This window comes from Aptenodytes patagonicus, chromosome 3, assembly GCF_965638725.1.
Source record: "Aptenodytes patagonicus chromosome 3, bAptPat1.pri.cur, whole genome shotgun sequence".
NCBI classification, from domain to species: domain Eukaryota; kingdom Metazoa; phylum Chordata; class Aves; order Sphenisciformes; family Spheniscidae; genus Aptenodytes; species Aptenodytes patagonicus.
Genome location: NC_134951.1, coordinates 51,850,159 through 51,871,518, shown reverse-complemented (window position 1 = coordinate 51,871,518; position 21,360 = coordinate 51,850,159). Strand labels below are relative to the sequence as shown.

General features: G+C 42.2%; 1 protein-coding gene across 1 annotated transcript in view; it reads left to right on the top strand.

Moving 5' to 3' along the window:
• PREP (prolyl endopeptidase) overlaps positions 1-21,360 on the top strand; it is a 117,083-nt gene that overhangs the window by 63,670 nt on the left and 32,053 nt on the right. The window contains exons 9-10 of the mRNA XM_076333319.1: positions 6,485-6,682; positions 13,618-13,721. Of these exons, the coding sequence (XP_076189434.1) occupies positions 6,485-6,682; positions 13,618-13,721 (302 nt within the window). The remainder of the gene's footprint in view (positions 1-6,484; positions 6,683-13,617; positions 13,722-21,360) is intronic.

Below are 21,360 nucleotides of genomic sequence, written 5' to 3'. Positions count from 1 at the left end.
ATTGAAGAATTGTGTGTAACCTATTGTAGTCATCAAGGTGTTCGCTGTCATCTTTGAAGAGAAATGGGCAGTACCAAGGATAATTCTTCACACCTGCTTTCAGTACCTACAAGTGCCTCCAAGTGTGTCCATCTGTCTCTGATGCCTGAGTCAAGAGACTCAGGTTGGAAAAGGCAACCTCTACATATTTATCGTTTAGTAAAATAAATCCTTTGCCTGATGGGTATTGTAAGTAGGTGGATTGTAAGTATGCTGGAGAACAATTGATAAATTCAGGTGTAACTGTGAGACAAACTGCTCTGTTCATTGGTATTAACTGAAAATAAACTGACCCTATACATTGGAGAGGTCTTGGATGGTTAGCTTTTTTAAAAAAACACCTGTGTGAGTGAAACTGCTCAGCAAGCAATTCACAGCATCCCAGAACAGGGTATCCAAAATAATTGGGTGAACTGCATTCGAAAGGTGCTTATTCCTGCCCATTTTCTATAAAGGGAGCCTACAACAGTGGTGTCAGGCTTAGCTTTGTGAAGTTTGCAAGCGCACAATCTTGAAAGCTTCCAGGAAGTACAGAGGCATGCAGGATGCACTCTGCAAAGCATGAACAAAACCAAGGAGACTGACTGTTAATGCAACAAACTCGTCAGTATCTGCAGTTCTCGGTGCCAAGCATGGGAGTAACAGAGGCTCAGCCTGTAGTCAAAAAATAGCTGCTGTTAATAATTCAGCATTGTTTTAGCTTGCTATGTATATAAGTGTTGGTTCTTAGTGTCTTTTTTTTCTTCTGCTCTTTCAAGTCTGCTTCAATGTTTTGCTCTGTTTTGATTTTTGCATTTCTTTGTAGCTTCCATTGCTGTAAGTTTTGGAGGCAGTTAGCAATGCACCAAAACCAGTTATAATACAGGTATTGTACACAGAAGCTGTGTTCCTAAATCTCATGGAATGTTTTAAAAACGTTTTGTGTTGTCTTCTCATCTGTTATCTTCACCTTGCTGAGAGCATCTAATTTGTAAACGAAAGGGGTGATGGAGAATTAATATTGCTGCTTCCTAGGCAAGTTCTTCAATAGCAAGAATCCCCACATAAGCCAGCAGCCTTACCCCTGGGCAATTGAATCTTTTTAATAAAAGAGTAATATCTCTTCGTAATATGTAAGTTGAAGTAATAATGTACCTCAACTTTTAATGAAAACATCCATTAAACTGCAGTGCTTCATCAAATGATTAGTGAGGAATCAAGGGTCATCACAATTTAATTTTAAAATAAAAATTGCTTAAATAGTATTTTTGCTGAGGCAATGCTACATATTATATACATTTGAAGTTGATCTAAGAGTGTCTATAATCCATTTTATGAAACTTTAAGTGTCAGGAAATTCTGAGAGTAAAACTGGATATTTTAGTTACAGATGTTACTGAGAATACCAATGGAGTTCATGGGATCTCATAGTTATTGCAGAGCAATTAATTCTACAGGCAAAAATGGTGTGTTACTGTAGGGATGCTATTTTTTAAATTCATATTTTGTGTTATAAAACCAGTTATACATGTGAATGTTGGCAGATTTGCGCAATGAAAATGTAATAAATATTTTAAATTACTGCATACTCTCCCTGTTCATACAGGCAAGAATGATTCTATATTTCAAAATATGTAATTGCATATAACAAACTTACAGTTTATTCTGTTCTCCAGCCTCACTTAAGAAATTTAAGTCACTCCAGAGCCAAAATTACACATCAATTACTAATTTATAAGCAGTGTTATGTTGTGCTGTATCTTACTATTTCAGGTCATGGCTTCATGGTTGAAATTTCAATTAGTGTTGTACTCTGGGGCTTTGGTTCGAAAATTCTGAGATTTAGGCTAGAAGCTCATGAGGGAGTTAGAAAGTCTGCGGGGCGGGGGGAAATATCAGTGGTGGTCTTTGGGAAGAGGGGAGTAGTAAAGCTTTATTTTGGTGTTTATGTAGCATAAATTCATATGGCTAGAAAGTCAGACTGGTGTTAAATTTCACCGGTCCTTCAGGAACAAGCTAAAAGGAAAGTAGACTCTATCGAGCTATTAGGATTTGAAGGTCTTCGAGCTCTAGGGGGTCGTGACAGACCTGAACTGTATATGAAAGCAGGGATGGTTAAAGAAGCTAAGTGTTACAGAATAATGAGTTTTGACCTTCAATTCAGAAAGAGCTTGTTACCCTTAATGGAAGGGGCACATGATACAACTTTGAACTTTTGTTATGGAATGTGCAAAGATGCATTAATAAGACTGTCTTCAGTACAACTCTGTGAATTCAAATTATTTGGTTTTATAGGGCTTTGGGGAAACTGGAAAGAACTGTTAAAATGTGAACAACGTAAAATAGTGTAAAACTGAAATACAGTCAATTTTGCCTTGCTTCTGTTTTGTTTTCTGTTTTTTCCTCCGATGTTGGTATTTTAAACTCCCCATTTCAAAGTGCTACTTTGACATTACAGCATGCCCCAGTTCTTCTGGGGCTGTTTTTTCTTGCTCGTTTGAGCCCATCTTTTCAGTTTTTGCTTCCAGCAGATAAGAGAAGGCATTGTCCAATGCTGGTACCTTGCCCATGGTCGTGCAGAGAAGAAATGAGAAAGGCAAAAGCCCAGCTAGAACGCAATCTGGCTGCTGTCGTTAAAGACAACAAAAAAAGCTTTTACAAATATATTAATGACAAGAAGAGAGCCAAGGAAAATCTCCACCCTTTATTGGATGCGGGGGGGAACATTGTCACTGAGGATGAGGAAAAGGCTGAGGTACTCAATGCCTTCTTTGCCTCAGTCTTTAACAGGCAGACCAGTTATCCTCAGGGTACTTGGCCCCCCAACCTGGAAGACAGGGACGGCGAGCAGGATGAACCCCCCATAATCCAAGAGGAAGCAGTCAATGACCTGCTACGCCACCTGGATGCTCACAAGTCTATGGGGCCGGATGGGATCCACCTGAGAGTGCTGAGGGAGCTGGCGGAGGTGTTCGCCAAGCCACTCTCCATCATTTATCAGCAGTCCTGGTTAACGGGGGAGGTCCCGGACGACTGGAGGCTTGCCAATGTGACGCCCATCTACAAGAAGGGCCGGAAGGAGGATCCGGGGAACTACAGGCCTGTCAGCCTGACCTTGGTGCCGGGGAAGATTATGGAGCGGTTCATCTTGAGGGCGCTCACAAGGCATGAGCGGGACAACCAGGGGATCCGGCCCAGCCAGCACGGGTTCATGAGAGGCAGGTCCTGCTTGACCAACCTGATCTCCTTCTATGACCAGGTGACCCGCCTAGTGGATGAGGGAAAGGCTGTGGATGTGGTCTACCTGGACTTCAGCAAGGCCTTTGACACTGTCTCCCACAGCATTCTCCTAGAGAAGCTGGTGGCTCACGGCTTAGACAGGTGTACTCTGTGCTGGGTCAAAAACTGGCTGGATGGCCGGGCCCAGAGAGTTGTGGTGAATGGAGTTACATCCAGTTGGCGGCCGGTCACGAGCGGTGTTCCCCAGGGCTCAGTACTGGGGCCGGTCTTGTTCAATATCTTTATCAATGATCTGGATGGGGGGATCAAGTGCACCCTCAGTAAGTTTGCAGACGACACCAAGTTGGGCGGGAGTGTTGATCTGCTCAAGGGTAGGAAGGCTCTGCAGAGGGACCTGGACAGGCTGGATCGATGGGCCCAGGCCAACTGTATGAGGTTCAACAAGGCCAAGTGCCGGGTCCTGCACTTCGGCCACAACAACCCCATGCAGCGCTACAGGCTTGGGGAAGAGTGGCTGGAAAGCTGCCTGTCGGAAAAAGACCTGGGGGTGTTGGTCGACAGCCGGCTGAATATGAGCCGGCAGTGTGCCCAGGCGGCCAAGAAGGCCAATGGCATCCTGGCCTGTATCAGAAATCGTGTGGCCAGCAGGAGTAGGGAAGTGATCGTGCCCCTGTACTCGGCACTGGTGAGGCCGCACCTCGAATACTGTGTTCAGTTTTGGGCCCCTCACTACAAGAAGGACATCGAGGTGCTGGAGCGTGTCCAGAGAAGGGCAACGAGGCTGGTGAGGGGTCTGGAGAACAAGTCTTATGAGGAGCGGCTGAGGGAACTGGGGTTGTTTAGCCTGGAGAAAAGGAGGCTGAGGGGAGACCTCATCGCTCTCTACAACTACCTGAAAGGAGGTTGTAGCGAGGTGGGTGTCGGTCTCTTCTCCCAAGTAACTAGCGATAGGACGAGAGGAAATGGCCTCAAGTTGCACCAGGGGAGGTTTAGATTGGATGTGAGGAAAAATGTCTTTATGGAAAGAGTGGTGAAACATTGGAAGAGGCTGCCGAGGGAAGTGGTGGAGTCCCCATCCCTGGAGGTATTTAAAAGATGAGTAGATGCAGCACTTAGGGACATGGTTTAGTGGACATGGTGGTGTTGGGTCGATGGTTGGACTCGATGATCTTAAGAGGTCTTTTCCAACCTCAATGATTCTATGATTCTATGATTCTATTTAGGTTTCCAGTCTCACTTGTCAGGGGAGAAGTTGCACATACGTAGTTGGAAGAGGACAAGAATCACCACCTTACCTAGTCCTACAGACAAAAAAAAATATCCCTCATTCCCTTTTTCCAGATATTTTTTCTTGACTTTTAACCTTGTTTGTATTTTGTCTAGTTTTTATTTGATTTGTGAATTAATGAGAAGAAGTTGAAATACTTTTGTTGCAAAGTAGGGTAACCCATTTCTTAAATGACAGAAATACTAAGAGAGATGAAGAGGCTTCAATCTTTTTTCTATCTGCATGAGTAAATAAATAGATTTGTCACTAAAGGTCTAAAGCCAGTGGCACAGGAGACAGAAGAGAGTATGTTATATGATATATTCTGGGTGGACTGGAGCCCTGAAAAGTTTCTACACTTCACAGGATATAAAGATGGGGATTGAAGTGAGATGGTCAGTAGAACTGCAGGGATTTTTGTAGAAATTGCCAGCCCAGACCATTTCTTTAAAATCAGTTGGGATTTTCCAAAGTCCAATTAAAAAAATTAGCATTCCATGAAAAAGTTCACGTATCTCGGGTGCTTCTTCCTTTAATTCTTCTGAGGAACAAATTCAGAATGTGAAAGGTTCTGTGAAGCAGAAGCTCTCGTTCCTGCACAGCTGCACATCTGAGGTGGGCAGCTCTGCAGGGGCCCACGACTGTCAGGAGACACTGTCCTGGTTTCAGCTGGGATAGAGTTAATTTTCTTCCTAGTAGCTGGTACAGTGCTGTGTTTTGGATTTAGCATAAGAATAATGTTGGTAACACACCGATGGTTTAGTTGTTGCTGAGCAGTGCTTACACTAGTCAAGGACTTTTCAGCTTCTCGTGCCCTGCCAGCGAGAGGCTGGGAGGGGGCACAGCCAGGACAGGTGACCCAAACTGGCCAAAGGGACATTCCATACCATATGACATCATGCTCAGTACATAAACTGGGGGAAAGCTGGCTGGGGCGGCTGCTGCTTGGGGACTGGCTGGGCATTGGTCGGCAGGCGGTGAGCAATTGCATTGTTCATTACTTGCTTTGTATATTATTACTGTTTTATTCTATTTTGATTATTAAACTGTTTTTATCTCAACCCACGAGTTTTCTCACTTTTACTCTTCCAGTTCTCACCCCCATCCCACCAGGGGTGGGGGGGAAAGTGAGCGAGCGGCTGTGTGGTGCTCAGTTGCCGGCTGAGGTTAAACCACGACAGAGGCATAAAGGAAATGAACCTCTGCAGAACACTTCGTTCCAGGGTCCTTTTGCCAGATTGAGTTCACTGTGCTGTATCCTGTTCCTACTACCTTTAGAGTCTCAAGAATGCTGTGTAACAACACTAGCTTCTTGAATAAATGTGGTTTTTCTGAAAATGGTGTGTTGAGGATATCGCCTCAGAATAGCCCTTTTCTTACACCCGGTAGGGCTTGCTTACGAGAATAGCCTCCTGAATACTTAGGCAATAAAAACAAGATGAACAGTAACCTCTAGATTGTATACTTTAATGTGCAATACCAGATCACATGTCTTTTTTTTGTTCTTCTTAGTTTAGCTTGAGTCTAAATCATAACTATTGTTTTGATTTTCATGCATTTCCGTAAGTATTGCTGGCAAAGATCAATGTTTTGCTTGGGTTTTGCATTGAAATATGTGATATTTAAGAGCAGTATTGATCTATAAGCACCCCAAATGCATAAGCATCTTGGTTAAGCAATTCTTTATTCCTGTGTCTGCATAAATTAGCTTCAAGTGGCATGGTTAGTGCATTTCCAAAGAATATCAGCCTTTACTTTTGGGTTCATTTTTTTTTGTTTCAGAAGGCAGGTGACTTCTAAAGATTTAAGAGTTAAATTCAATGCATGTCAGAAATTTTGGTGCGTGTATTTAGGTATGCTAAAGAATTTTAGAATCAGATTATGTCTGATTGTTTGTTTCTTACAATTTTTTTTTACTGTATTTTCTGTGGCTTTTTTTTTCTTTTCCACACTCTGCAGAATGGGTTGCTTGTGTGAGGTCGAACTTCCTGGTTTTGTGCTATCTGCACGACGTGAAGAATATCCTGCAACTTCATGATCTAGCTACTGGTGCACATCTCAAGACTTTCCCCCTAGAGGTTGGCAGTATTGTGGGATATAGTGGCCAAAAGAAGGACACAGAAATATTCTATCAGTTTACTTCCTTTTTATCTCCAGGTAAGATTGTTTTTTCTCTTAGTTATTGTTTCTTTTCCTGGGAACAATATCTTTCTCATTTTCTGTTGTTTAGTAGAATCATAGAATCGTTTAGGTTGGAAAAGACCTTTAAGATCATCAAGTCCAACCATTAACCTAGCACTGCCAAGTCCACCAATAAACTGTGTCCCTCAGCACCACATCTACACGTCTTTTAAATACCTCCAGGGATGGTGACTCAACAACTTCCCTGGGCAGCCTGTTCCAATGCCTGACAACCCTTTCAGTGAAGAAATTTTTCCTAATATCCAATCCAAACCTCTCCTGGCACAACTTGAGCCCATTTCCTCTTGTCCTATTGCTTGTTACTTGGGAGAAGAGACCGACACCCACCTCGCTACAACCTCCTTTCAGGTAGTTGTAGAGAGCAATAAGATCTCCCTTGAGAGGGAGACCTCTCAGGTCCCTCCTTTTCTCCAGGCTAAACAACCCCAGTTCCCTCAGCCGCTCCTCATACGACTTGTTCTCTAGACCCTTCACCAGCTTCGTTGCCCTTCTTGAACACACTCCAGCACCTCAATGTCTTTCTTGCAGTAAGGGGCCCAAAACTGAACACAGTATTCGAGGTGTGGCCTCACCAGTGCCAAGTACAGGGGCACAATCACTTCCCTAGTCCTGCTGGCCACACTATTTCTGATACAGGCCAGGATGCTATTGGCCTTCTTGGCCACCTGGACACGCTGCCGGCTCATATTCAGCTGGCTGTCCACCAGCACCCCCAGGTCTTTTTCCGCTGGGCAGCTTTCCAGCCACTCTTCCCCAAGCCTGTAGTGCTGCATGGGGTTGCTGTGGCCGAAGTGCAGGACCCGGCACTTGGCCTTGTTGAACCTCATACAGTTGGCCTGGGCCCATCAATCCAGCCTGTCCAGGTCCCTCTGCAGAGCCTTCCTACCCTCGAGCAGATCAACACTCCCGCCCAACTTGGTGTCATCTGCAGACTTACTGAGGGTGCACTCGATCCCCTCATCCAGATCATTGATAAAGATATTAAACAGAACTGGCCCCAGTACTGAGCCCTGGGGAACACCGCTCGTGACCGGCCGCCAACTGGAGTTAATTCCATTCACCACAACTCTCTGGGCCTGGCCATCCAGCCAGTTTTTGACCCAGCACAGAGTACACCTATCCAAGCCATGAGCAGCCAGTTTCTCCAGGAGAATGCTGCAGGAAATTGTGTCAAAGGCTTTACTAAAGTCCAGGTAGACCACATCCACAGCCTTTCCCTCATCCACTAGGCGGGTCACCTGGTCATAGAAGGAGATCAGGTTGGTCAAGGAGGACCTACCTTTCATAAACCCATGCTGACTGGGCCTGATCGCCTGGTTGTCCTGTACGTGCTGCATGATGTCACTCAAGGTGATCTGCTCCATAACCTTGCCCAGCACTGAGGTCAGGCTGACAGGCCTGTAGTTCCCTGGATCCTCCTTCTGGCCCTTCTTGTAGATGGCCATCACGTTTGCTAACCTCCAGTCAACTGGGACCTCCCCGCTTAGCCAGGACTGCTGATAAAGGATTGAAAGTGGCTTGGTGAGCACTTCCGCCAGCTCCCTCAGTACCCTTGGGTGGATCCTATCCAGCCCCATAGACTTGTGTGTGTCTAAGTGGTATAGCAGGTTGCTAATCATTTCCACTTGGATTATGGGGCCTTCCTTCTGCTCCCCATCCCTGTCTTCCAGCTCAGGGGGCTGGGTGCCCGGAGAACCTTACTATCAAAGACTGAGGCAAAGAAGGCATTAAGTACCTCAGCCTCTTCGTCATCCTTTGTCACTAATTTTCCCCCCGCATCCAATAAAGGATGGAGATCCTCCTTAGCCCTCCTGTTGTTGCTAATGTATTTATAGAAACATTTTTTATTGTCTTTTATGGTAGTAGCCAGATTAAGTTCTAATTGGGCTCTGGCCCTTCTAATTTTCTCCCTGCATAACCTCACAACATCCTTGTAGTCCTCCTGAGTTGCCTGCCCCTCCTTCCAAAGTTCATAAACTCACCTTTTTTTCCTGAGTTCCAGCCAAAGCTCTCTGTGCAACCATGCCGGTCTTCTTCCCCACCGGCTCATCTTCTAGCATATGGGGACGGCCTGCTCCTGCGCCTTGAAGATTTCCTTCTTGAAGAATGTCCAGCCTTCCTGGACTCCTTTGCCCTTCAGGACTGCCTCCCAAGGGACTGTGTCAGCCAGTCTCTTAAACAGGCCAAAGTCTGCCCTCTGGAAGTCCAACGTAGCAGTTCTGCTGACCCTCCTCCTTACTTCTCCAGGAATCAAAAACTATCGATAATTTCGTGATTGCTATGCCCAAGACAGCATCCAACCATCACATCACCCACAAGTCCTTCTCTGTTCACATACAACAGGTCCAGTGGGGCGCCTTCCCTAGTTGGCTCCCTCACCAGCTGTGTCAGGAAGTTGTCTTCCACACACTCCAGGAACCTCCTAGAGTGTTTCCTCTCTGCTGTATGTTATTTCCAGCAGACATCTGGTAAGTTGAAGTCCCCCAAGAGAACAAGGACTAGCAATTGTGAGACTTCTCCCAGCTACTTACAGAATATTTCATCTGCCTCTTCATCCTGGTTGGGTGGTCTATAACAGACTCCCACCATATCTGCCTTGTTGGCCTTCCCCCTGATTCTTACTCACAAACACTCAACCCTATTATCACCATCATTAAGCTCTAGACAATCAAAATTCTCCCTAACATACAGGGCTACCCCACCGCCTCTCCTTCCTCGCCTGTCCCTTCTGAAGAGTTTATAGCCATCCATTGTAGCACTCCAGTTGTGTGAGTCATCCCACCATGTTTCTGTGATGGCAACTATATCATAGTTTTCCTGCTGCACAGTGGCTTCCAGCTCCTCCTGTTTGTTGCCCATGCTGCGCGCATTGGTGTAGATGCACTTCAGTTGGGCTATTGATCCCGCCACCTTTTGGAGTGGAGAAGCCCTAATTCCTATGTGACCATTCTCAGGCGCTTCCGTGGCTTCTAACACATCCATAATCCTGGCGCCTTTGCTGCTGCATGGATCTCCATCCCCTACCTCCACTGAGACAGCAGACCGAAGGACCTCACCAGTAGACTGTCCCTCAAACATTGGCGTGCTGCCCCCAGGCTTATCTGTAGTGAGCCTGGTTTTATCCCTTTCCCCCTTCAGATCTAGTTTAAAGCTCTTTCAATGAGTCCTGCTAACTCCTGTGCAAAGATCCCTTTCCCCCTTTGAGACAGGTGTACCCCGTCTGTTGCCAGCAGGCCTGGTGTCGTGTAGACCGATCCATGATCAAAACCCCCAAAATTCTGCTGGTGACACCAGGCTCAGTTAGTTATTAGGTATGTCTAAGATGCAGATTAAACTACTTCCCCCCCCGTGCACAGTGGTTGTGCACTTTAAAATGTACCAGTCCTTGATCCATGAAGCCTGAATAATATGCCTACTAATACTTGAGAGACCTGCACTGAGAAATTACTCAAGGCGGGCTTGTACTAGAGATGAAATTGTAGCATTCTCACGGCTCTTGCTTCATACAGCGAGATACAAGTTTACGAGTTCTGTTAAAGACAATTTTTAATGCATTTAATGTGACTTTCATCACAGTTTTGTAGAACGTTAATAAAAGTCACAAATATTCTTTCTCTGACAGCTTTGTGATTCATTTATGCATAGCCTCATTAAAGCACCCTTACTATCTGTCCTTACAACACTTGGTGGTGTTGGATTGCTGTGGGAATCCTCTTTGTACAATCCTGCAAAGCCAGAGCTGTCCAAAGCATTATGTAATATATGTGTGGCACACCAATAAGTATTCCAGGATTTTGAACAGGAAGGGAGTTTCTACACAATTGTCAAGCTAGTATATGACAAGAAAATGTATTTGCTGTGCTCTCTTTTTTTTTTTTTTTCTTTCTTTCTTTATGGCCCAAACAATCAATAGCTAATACAGGACAGGATGCAAATATGAAGAGGGGAGATAGTCTCCAGAATCTTTATCTTCTTCCAGTGTTGTGAGTGATCATGAATCATAAGATGATCAAAAATGTTCTTATAGCATCTGACATATTTTTGCTGTTTCAGAGCACAGCCACACTGCAAAATGGCTATATAATATTTTTGATAGGTTTGCTGGTTTTGCTACAAAGGATTGTGTCAAATTATCAAAACTATGTTTCAAGCTTAGCAGATAAGAAGTGTGATGAATTTCCTATTCTTATCTTACTGTTTGCATAACCAGAAATAAGATGTATTATGTTTCTAGTTCCTTTTTTAAACAAGCTTGTAAATAACGTTCAGATCATTGCAGCCATTGCATCTGGGGAGGAGCTTGAGGACACTCTTGCTTTTACCTCTAACTTCATCCCAACTTGATGGTTCAGATAGTTCACTTGCTCACATCCCACCTCGTGGGCCAGAAGTTGCCAGTCTTGTAAACCTGCACCATTCATCTCAGCTGAGCCAGCAGAGTCTCTGCAGCTGCTAAACATGTGGAGGGGAAGAGCCCTCAGATCTTTTTTAGCCCCTGGCTTGCCAGCTAGCCAGTAATGGCTGCTCTCACTGCCTGCTGCTTGCTTAGGCAGATTTTTTTTTTTCTCCTTTTCATCCATGTGCCTACAGAGAATTCACCATAGCGTAGCTCTCTTAACTGGGGCAGAGCGACCTGGAAGCTGGAAGAAAGAGGAAGGGAAGAAGTGGAGGTAGAATGTATGGGAGTAAGGAAAGGGTGAGGAAAGCAGAACAGAGAGGTAATTTTTAGGTAGGTGTGCAGATATGTTTTTAATTTGCATGCAACCTCCGTTTGCCTATCAGTAAAATAACTAGAGAAAAGGTATAGGGATGGTCCTTGGTTAACCTAGATCTTCCTACTTTACTTAGAAATCAATATAACTTGCACTTGTATTAAGTTGCACTATATTTTTTTCTAATAAGAAACAAATTAACATACTGGTGTTTAATACCTACAACAAAAGTGATAGTAAACATGTATATGAAATAATGAATAAAGCAATTCTAAAAGCATAGATGCCGACACCATAAAAACAATTTTTGCTATTCCCTAAAAAATAGTTATCCCTGCTGTCCACTCCAGTCAGACGCTTAAGTGAGCAACTCTAGTGTTTTGCATTTATTTAGCACCCACCAAAAGAGTGCAAGCCCCAGCATTACTATGTTTTTGGATATTAACTGCCATGCCGCTAAAAAGACAACAGAATAAGAGATGCAGTACCAGAGGTTCAATTGCATGTTACTGTAATATTAGGTTGATTGACTCCTGAAATGCAGTCTATGACTGTGCTTATGCTTCATCATGTGGTTTCCTAATATGCAGCTATTCTGCCTGCTCTGTGTGTAATGTTTGCCAATACATTATCCAGCTTGGGCAGCTGTATATATGTCAAATGACTGCTCTGCCTGTGACTGCCTGGTGTGCTTTCCTTTGTGCTTTCGCATCACTTTCCGGCTCCTAATCTTTAAGGGAAATGCTGCTTTAATGCTTGTTTGTACCTGTCACCCTGCATTAGGCTTGCTAGTCACTTTGTAACAAATGAAGAAAAAAAGTTCCCAGCGGATTAGAGTAGTCCTACTTTTATTCCCCTATTAATTCACCATTGTGGAAAAAGGCTTTATCAGTTATTAGAAATATTGGTTTTCATCTGTGCTCCTTTGCCAATCTGTATCTTTGATTTTCCACAGTCATTTAAAAGTGATTTAACAAGGTAAATCTCTTGTATCAGATATGTTTCCTCCATTATTTCATGTTTCAATATAATTTTTTATAGCTATAACCTCTATAATAATTACTTCTGGTTTTCTGAAAGTATCCAAAATATACACAACCCAGCAGTATTTCAGTCAAGTCCTCTCCACCTTGATTAATTTTATTACATTGAGGATCCCTGTAGAGGGTTTGTTGTCTTAACTTTTAGTGTTGTTTTCTCTGATACACATTTAAAATTTTACAGAGACCAGTTTGTTGTAAAGCAGAAAAACAAAGAATAATAAACACTGAGGTTAGTTTTATGTATCTGTAGTATATCCATGAATATTAGGATTTTGTAGTACATTAACCAGTGTGCAAACACAATGATAGTCACACTGTATGGCACATGCTCAAATGTTCTTAGGATTGAATGACAGGAAATGTGATTTATAGTCTAAATGCAAAACTCTTCTTGGCCAGTGACACATCTGTGTAGTGTCTAGATTGCTATAGTCTCTGTGATTCTGCCTCTGCTGCAACCCAGAAATTTTATACTGCTTATAGACATAAATTTTCTCATGTGCACAATCCTTTGGAAATCGTAGGTACAACTCAAGCAAGTGAAGTTGCCTTCAAACCTGCAGGATCAGGATGTAAAACAAATTATACGAGACCAAATTCATTCAGTTACATAGGTAACCTGTGCTAGTCTGCCACAATTTCAAGTGGATGCTCAGCTCCTTCTGTTATCTGGGGGTCCATTTGAATTGTAATTTCAAAATATTTTATCATAAAGAGAAAAACGTTGACCTGAGTGAAATTCTTGATAAATTTATTCTCAGTCTGGTGGTTCTAGAGGAGATATTTTAAAATTGACTTTATACTTCTTTCTTCCAACATTATCATTCTCAGTAAGTGCTGTGTAACTTTATGAAAACAAATCTTTTCTCCATTTTGCTTAACCCACTTTGGATACCTGGCTTTGTATGGGCGGTGAGAATTATTCTTTATGTACAGAAAGCCTTTGCACCCTTCCTAGACAAAGTGCATATATGTATGTGTTAAATTACATATTAACTGAAAGAATGTGTCTGGAGCTACTGTTTTTCACCCTGCTGAGCTACCTTTGCCATTCATTAATCCATCACAGTGCCTAAACCAGCATCCTTTTAATGATGGACATACACTAAGCTGACAAACTTGCACTCTGTTTTAGGTATTATATATCACTGTGATCTGACCAAAGAGGAACTGGAGCCAAGAGTTTTCCGGGAGGTGACTGTGAAAGGATTTGATCCTTCAGTTTACCAGACAGTTCAGGTAATAAACATGAATTCTGCTGTTTTGCTGCAATCACTTATGCAAGGATTTAACAAAATTGCACTTGGCTAAAGGTGAGAGTGCTTTGATTAGCTCCTGGGTTGCAAGTCTGAAGGAATTCCACCAAGTCTTGTTAGAGAGATTGGAAGATGCCACTGCAAGTAATGGGGCAGACTCAATCCTCAGTCATCTCACATTATGAGGCAATATGTTCTCTGATTTATTTTTTTCTCCCATGTTACAGTATTCTTTGGTATTTGTTTTAACATCAAGTTGCTGCTTTTCCATGTTTATGTATTTCTTCCACCAGGGCAACTTGGCACAGCTCCAGTAGGCAAGTGTGTGATAGGGCAAGGCTTAAGAGGCAGTGGAGAAATAGAGGAAACTTGGAATAGCCAGTCATCTTCCCAGCACTTCCACAGTATTCCGGGGCCCACCGTGGGAAGTGGCAACAACAGATAAAACACTTCTGTCCCCACCACTCTTGTATAAAAATAGTGATGATTTTTGCCACAAGTTCATCCTGTGGATCTCTATTAAGACCTCAAGAAGAAATTGGGAGGAAAGAAGGAAATGCATTGATTCATTTGTAGCGGGCATCAAATATGAAATCTGCCGTGGAACTATGAAAGGTCTTAACCATGATTATTTGGAAGGAAAGCAGGAAAATATCTAGTGATGTGAACAGAAAAATCACGTTCATTCATGCTGTGTAAGAATTTCCCATTCTGTCCACCTTTGCAAGAAGTGCCGTAGTATATTGTGTTCATTAATGCATCAGTGCAGTTACACTTGGAGCAACTCACTTTGGTTTTCATAAGAAGGGGATTAGACCCTTTGCTTGCAGTGCTGGAACAACTAGAACAAGGAGCAAAGGATAAAAGCAATTTAAAATACGTACATGTATGTAATTAACATTTCTAATGTAAAATCCCATGAAGGAATTATTGTACAGGTCTAACAGCTTTTAATATTAGATGTTTAAACAATTTGGGACAGGGACCCTTCCATTCTATCTGTACACTACCTAGTACCATAGGATCTGGGTCCATGGGATATTGCTTCAGTACTTAATAAATAGTAGGTTAGCACTGCATTAATACTCTGTTTCCCAAGGTTCTAATGATTCATTGGGACTCCATGGATAAAGAACTAAAAGACAAACATATTAGTCCTATGTAGCATGGTTTTGTGAAAAACAGGTGTTGTCAAATATGCCTCTTGGGAGGGCAAGATTGCATGGATGGTTTATAAAGCCATCAAAGGCTCAAATTTCCTAAGAGGCTTTTTGCCTTGATAAAACAAAGGCCCCTGGATTTAAAAGTTTGAACAAGTGGAGTTAAAATTACAGACATGGATGATCTACAAACTGGTTCTGTGAGATGTGAACATGGAGAGAAATGAGTGAGGTCTTTCCTAGCAAGGTATAATGCTGTTCAGTACATTCCTCAGGAATCTAGAAAATAAAATCTTTGCTGATAAAGTATTTGGAGTCAGCAAAGATTGGCAGTTAACAAAGTAAGCAGGACAGCAGATTACTGATTTATAACGATGTGAACTCCTTGTTAAATGGTCCCATTATGACAATCTGCTTTTCAGTATAACCAAGTGAGGGTAAGACATCTGGGAACCAAGAAGGGATTTATCCCGCTTCAAAATCTGAAATCAGGTAGGTTGTCTCAGCTGGTCTCCCAGAGCTCCCTTTGCAATCCCTGGAAGGCCATAAGCTGCATCTACAGTAACAAGCAGTGTGGCATAATAATAGCAGGAGGGAAATGGCTTGTGCTGAGGATCCAATGGCCATTTTGAGAGTTTTACTTTGGACTAGCTGTAGTCCTGTCCTGTGAACTGAATCTCCATTATCGATTGAAGTACTTTTGGTGCACTCCTGGAGTGTATCTGCTACTTGAGTTTCATCCAGAAGGAATCTAGTCTGCATACACTGAAACCACTCTGCTGTGGGAAGTGAGAGTGGTGAGGAGACTTGCTTTGGAACCACACTTTTGTTTTGAACTGAAATGTTATTGTAGGTGCAGCAAAGGCTCAGACAGGTACCTTAGTTTAGTAGCATGGAGACTCTTTGGAGGTGCCTATTCCTCACACATAAGTGAAGGCATGTAAGAATTAGCTAAGTTTAAGGCTTATAAAGTTAAGAGGAATTACTCCTGTGGAAAACAGCGTAAGCTACAGATGATATGGAACAGGTTCAGGAAAGTACAGGGCTCTTCACAGACAACTGCTTTGGCCTCATAACAAGTATTGTGACTAAAAAGATTATGCAAAATATACGTTTTAAGTAGTAAGTGATCTTTCAGCTAAACACAGCTTAGGTAAGCCCCTGATAAAATACTATGCCCTGATCAGGACTTTAAGGAAGATACGGAACTTCTAGAGGGAGTTCATAGAAACTTGTTGAAATCATAGAATCATTTAGGTTGGAAAAGACCTTTAAGATCATCGAGTCCAATCATAAACCTAACACTGCCAAGTCCACCACTAAACCATGTCCCTAAATGCCACATCTACACGTCTTTTAAATACCTCCAGGGATGGTGACTCAACCAAAATAATTAGGGGTCTAGAAAAACAGTCATTATACTGTGATGCTTAGTATATTTAATACCTGCAATATATAGAAGAAATATTGGAGGGTGGATTAATTATTTTATATGTAGGATTTTGCATCTGTAGAGTAAGAGTGGAATAGAGGATTTTTATTTCTATAGACAAAGGTATAACAAGATCCAGCGCCTAAAGTGGAACTTAAATAAGCTTAGCCTGGAAAACGGTGAAATGATCTAGAAGATAAAGTTAAGCACCAGTGTGACAGCATGGCTTGGAGTCTTTGAAAGGAGATTAGATATTTTTCTTAATCTCTTATTTTTAATTTTGCTTCTGGCACATACACAGGGCAGATTCTCCAAAAGCATAAAGACAGTAGTGTGTGTGCATGAGGTGGTTGTAAACAGCCCCATCTGTTTGTCTCTGCATCTCCAGACAGAAATAAGACTGTTGTAGAGGACAGCTGCTGGAAATGTTCTCACAGAGAGTATGTTGCTACTGCTTCACTCAGATTCATTAAGGGACTTCCGCAGGATAACTTCAGGGCATAGTGAGCTGAAAAAGGGAAAGAAAACAGCATTCTCTTTAGGAAAGAACTTGGTACAATTATAATACTGCTGTCAAACTCAGAAGGATAATAATGGAACACAAATACCCATGTAATTAAAAAGAGCTTAGAAGGGGTTGCCATGAATTAGAAATAATGTATTTTTCTAGTAAATCAAATTTTATGAAATAAATATCTGGAAAAACAAAATCTCATTTTGCATTTAAATCAATTACATGCTAAATTAAGGTAAAGTAGAACAGTAATACAAATAATTTCAAGGAGGAAGCATGCTGTTGCTATGCCCTTGGAAACCTTCACTTTGTAAATCACTGGCAGAGCTTCACTGCTAGGCTGTAATGGGGTGGAAGTCAATATCACCGTTTCTGGTTTTTGTCCTTACTCACTCCTGCTCAGTACCAGCTCAAGGGAAGTGTGACCTGTGTAGTTACACTGGGATCAGTGCTTATAAAGAGCACTCTTGGCTCACCACTCATCCAGTTTTGCCTTTTATCAATAAATGATCTCAGTGTGGCAACATCTTGGAGATTGGTTTCCCATATCATTCAGATCCATGGAGAAATCTCAGCTGAGCTGTGAAAGAGGCTGTTCGTCAGGGCCAGGGCTGGGACTGCCTGGTCGCCTTTGTAGTAACTCAGCCTGCCAGTGCTACACACTTCTGCCAGACTTCAGTCCTCGTTTCCATTTGTGGGGTCCCGCTTGGACCCTTGATGATGCTTCTGGTTGGAGAAGGGAAAGGGAGATGGCAGCTTATCAAAGCAGTTTATAAACGGCTGTTGACTTAGATGAAAGCCTTGCATAGCCGTTGCAAAACTCAGGCAACATTGCAGGGAATTGTGAAAGAAACTCAAAATTAAGAATGCAAGAAATATATTGAGAATAGGCAAAGATTGCTGGTTACAGGAGAATGAACAACACTGTGGGATTTATTTCATAATTTTATTTTCCATCAGAATTATTAAGTAGTAAAGAAAAATATTGCTCGCTCTGTCCTGATCCATGTCCTTAATGAAAAGCAGGTCTCCTGCCCAGGTTTTTCCTTTATTCTCATATACCTGAAGAAATACCTACTAAGACTAGCAATCTGCCTAGCTTTGTCTGTGTAGCATATATGAAACTTTAATGAGTTGTTCTTTAGCAGTCTTTGAACATAACTGAGTTAAGAAGATTTCAGCTGAAGTGTAAGGTGTTATGTATATGAAACCTGAATTAATGGCAATTGGAAAATGCCACGGTGCCTGTTTTTTGCTCTTTTGGATCCACTTTACAGTATTTCACAGATGCTGTGCAGTGCAAGTGTGGACCAGTGATAAAGTTTACTACACTAAGTAAATCTATGGTAGAGCAGCTGCTTTGTAGTACCTGAGGTTAAGTTCTTGCCCTTTGGCAGCCCAAAGTAAGAACAAATTAGCCAACTTACCTTGCACTGAAGGGAGAGCTGTTTCAATGTACCCGACTGTTACACCAGGGTAAGAGTGTGCCTGTAGGTTGTTGGCTGTATGTGACACCCTGCGAGTACATAGTCTGACTTACTGTGCAGTAGCGCGTGCATATGCCCTTACCTTGAAAGACTCTGTGTGACCTTCATGAAAAAGTCAGACTGATTAAAATGCTTGCCACACATCAAAAATTTATTCTGGCTACTTTTGTTAAACGATATATTAAGTTGTGTTAATAACTTTTCCTCTGCCAAACGCTTCTTGAAATTTGCCTCTGCTTCCTTGCACGCTTCCATCCATCACAATGACAGACTTTTTCAGGAAATAGCCTGGGGTGGGTTTTACAGGAGGAAAAAAGACTTTCGCAGGAACTTACAAATGGCACTTGCTGTAAGCTGTTTACTGCATAAATAACTCAACTGCTGCTTTAAGTAAAAAGCCTTTATTTTATCTTTACAGAGTTGCCAACTAAGTTCTTCTATGCCTCTCCATATTAACACCTCACAGTGACACTTAATCATGGATAAGCAGTCTTCTGGCCTGGCTCATAACTCACCTACTTTTAGGCTGATATGCAGGATTATAAGTGTTGAAACTGCAACAATAAAAATGTTGTTTGGCTTCCTTTGCCATTCTTTGAATACCTTGCAGTACTGTCCTTAAAATAGTTTGAGATGAACCAAAAATAGATGTTGCTATTGACAGATGCACTTTGGATTAGCTCTTGCAGAAGAATGGTGAAATTCATAACACAACTTAGTTTTACAACTTAGTTTGATTTAAGAGCAGCTGCTGTTTAGATATTGTTGCAGAGATGAAAGAAGGACAAGCCTTAAAAAGGATATTTCTTTTCTTGGGGCTGGGGTGAATTTCCTCCTCTTTCTTTTGCAGAAATTATTTTTTATAGGTGAAGTAATTTTCATGAGAAGTTTATTCTTCAGTCTTTCACCCCCATCTTCAAGCCCTTACAGCACTGATTTCACATTGTGAGTCACTGATAGGGAAAATTTGTCTACAGTCATTCTAATTCCTGATGGAACTTTGCACCGTACAGTTTGGCACAGCGGTTAATCTCTGTTTCAGGAAAATACAACTCAGAGAAGATGGGTCAGGCTTGAGGTTGATTGGCAGAGTTGTGGGAGAAACTTGTGCACAGCACCTGCCCACGCTATTCCTGGATCTCGCCATTGCTGGTGGTGTCATTCCATGAGCATTAGATTAGATTCCATCATTAAAATAAAAAGTAACAGAGGGCAGCAGAGGAAAGCAGCGTCCTGTGAAAGCTGTAGTAAGCTCAACCTGCTTAGCAATGCAAGAGCTGATATTATCCCTGTTTTTTCAGTGTGGATATAGAGATGGTCTTACTGTTGTTTCTTTCCCTTATCTAAGTATGTATGAATAGATCACTGGAGTTTGGAGAGAAATTCAATAGCTCTGAATTTATCTCTGTTGAGAAAAAGCACTCTCAAACCAGAGAAGAGAGGCATGTACTTCTTACATTGATTCTGAGCAGACACAAAGAATTCCCCTCTTTTCTTCAGGGAAGTAAGTTGTTTTGGCATCCTTTTCTTCCCCCTCCTGAGAATCCAGCACAGCCAAAAGGGGATTGATTTTTGAGGAGCTGGACTTCCTTGCTTCTAACAGTATTTGGGGTTTGAATCCTGCCTCAATCTCATGGGATGGGAGGGTAGAATTAATATTTGGGGGAAACAAGTTGCTTATTGTTTTTTGTTTCTATTTTACTCCTTTTATTTCCTTGTGGTTCCATATTGCAGTGAGGAAGAAATTGAAGAAATATCGGGGCGGGGGGACAGAATGTGAAGAAATGTACCAGTTTTAGTGCTTGCTACAGCGTGTCAGACACCTGCCCTCTTGCAGGGGGGAAAATGAGCTTTGAGCTGCTTCCGTCAGAGTTCCCAGGAAGAAGACTGAAGTCTTCAGCTCTGATCTCTGCCAGTGTTTTGGCAACGGCTCTGGTTTTGGCACCAAGAAAAACGGTCTCACTCCAGAGGACTTCAAGAAAATCACAGTGACAACTGTGGCAGTATTGGCTGTTTGCCAGTGTGAATTTAGCATCTTACACCCTTGGCATGTGGTTGTTACAACACCACTTTAATCTGCCATTACCTCTTCTAATTGCAGGTCAGTGAAGAAACGCTAACTGAAAGTGCAGTCCTCTAGTTTTAAGGCCCTGTATTTCTTGAAAGCCGAGAGATTGTGTATTAAATATGTTACATATTTGCAGCCACATTACACTCCATTTTAAGGGGAGAAATTGTCGGTGTGAAGGACTTTATGTCTAGAAGAGTATCAAGTAGAAGGATTTCCCATAATGGCCTTACATGCTCTTGAACTTTGAAATCCTTATGTCTGAGCAGAGGAGTAGCAGTTGGCTCTACACCCATTATATTTAAGCAGCCCCATCCAATGCACTTCAGATAATTACACCAGTAATTCTGGCAGACTGTGATACTCCCTAAGTGTCTGGAGTAGGAACCAGATCTCCGTATTCCAAGTAAGAGGATGAAGTGATAGGATTTTGCATTGCTTTCTTCACCAATCCAGTTCAAATCCCTCTTTAAGGTCTAAATGTCTGGGGTTGCTTTATCCCCTTCTTGCATACCACAGAGGATTGCTGCACAGTTTAGGACGTTGGGAGCTTTTGTTCAGCAGAATGCAGAACAAAGGAAATGTGGTTTGGGATGGAGGAGTACAGAACTGCTCTTAGGAAGAATTAGCACAATACCAGACCACACAGTGCGGGGGATAATACTAAAATACCAGTCTGTGTTCATTTGGATCGTCATATAAGCTTTGTGATTCACTAGTTCCAAGCTTTTAATATTAGATTGTTTATTTTTCTGCTAAGTGTGCAGGGAATTGAAGAGCTTCTTAAAATGTTAGAGTCTGTAGAAACTTCATGCTCCTCAAGACATTATAAAAACATTCGTTTGAAGCCTATGAGAGAAGTGATTGCTTAGTAGTTTAACTAAAACTCATTGCGAAATATTACTCTTATGCCTTAGTAGAACTTCTGTTTGAATTCGCAGTGGTTTGTTATCCACTTTTC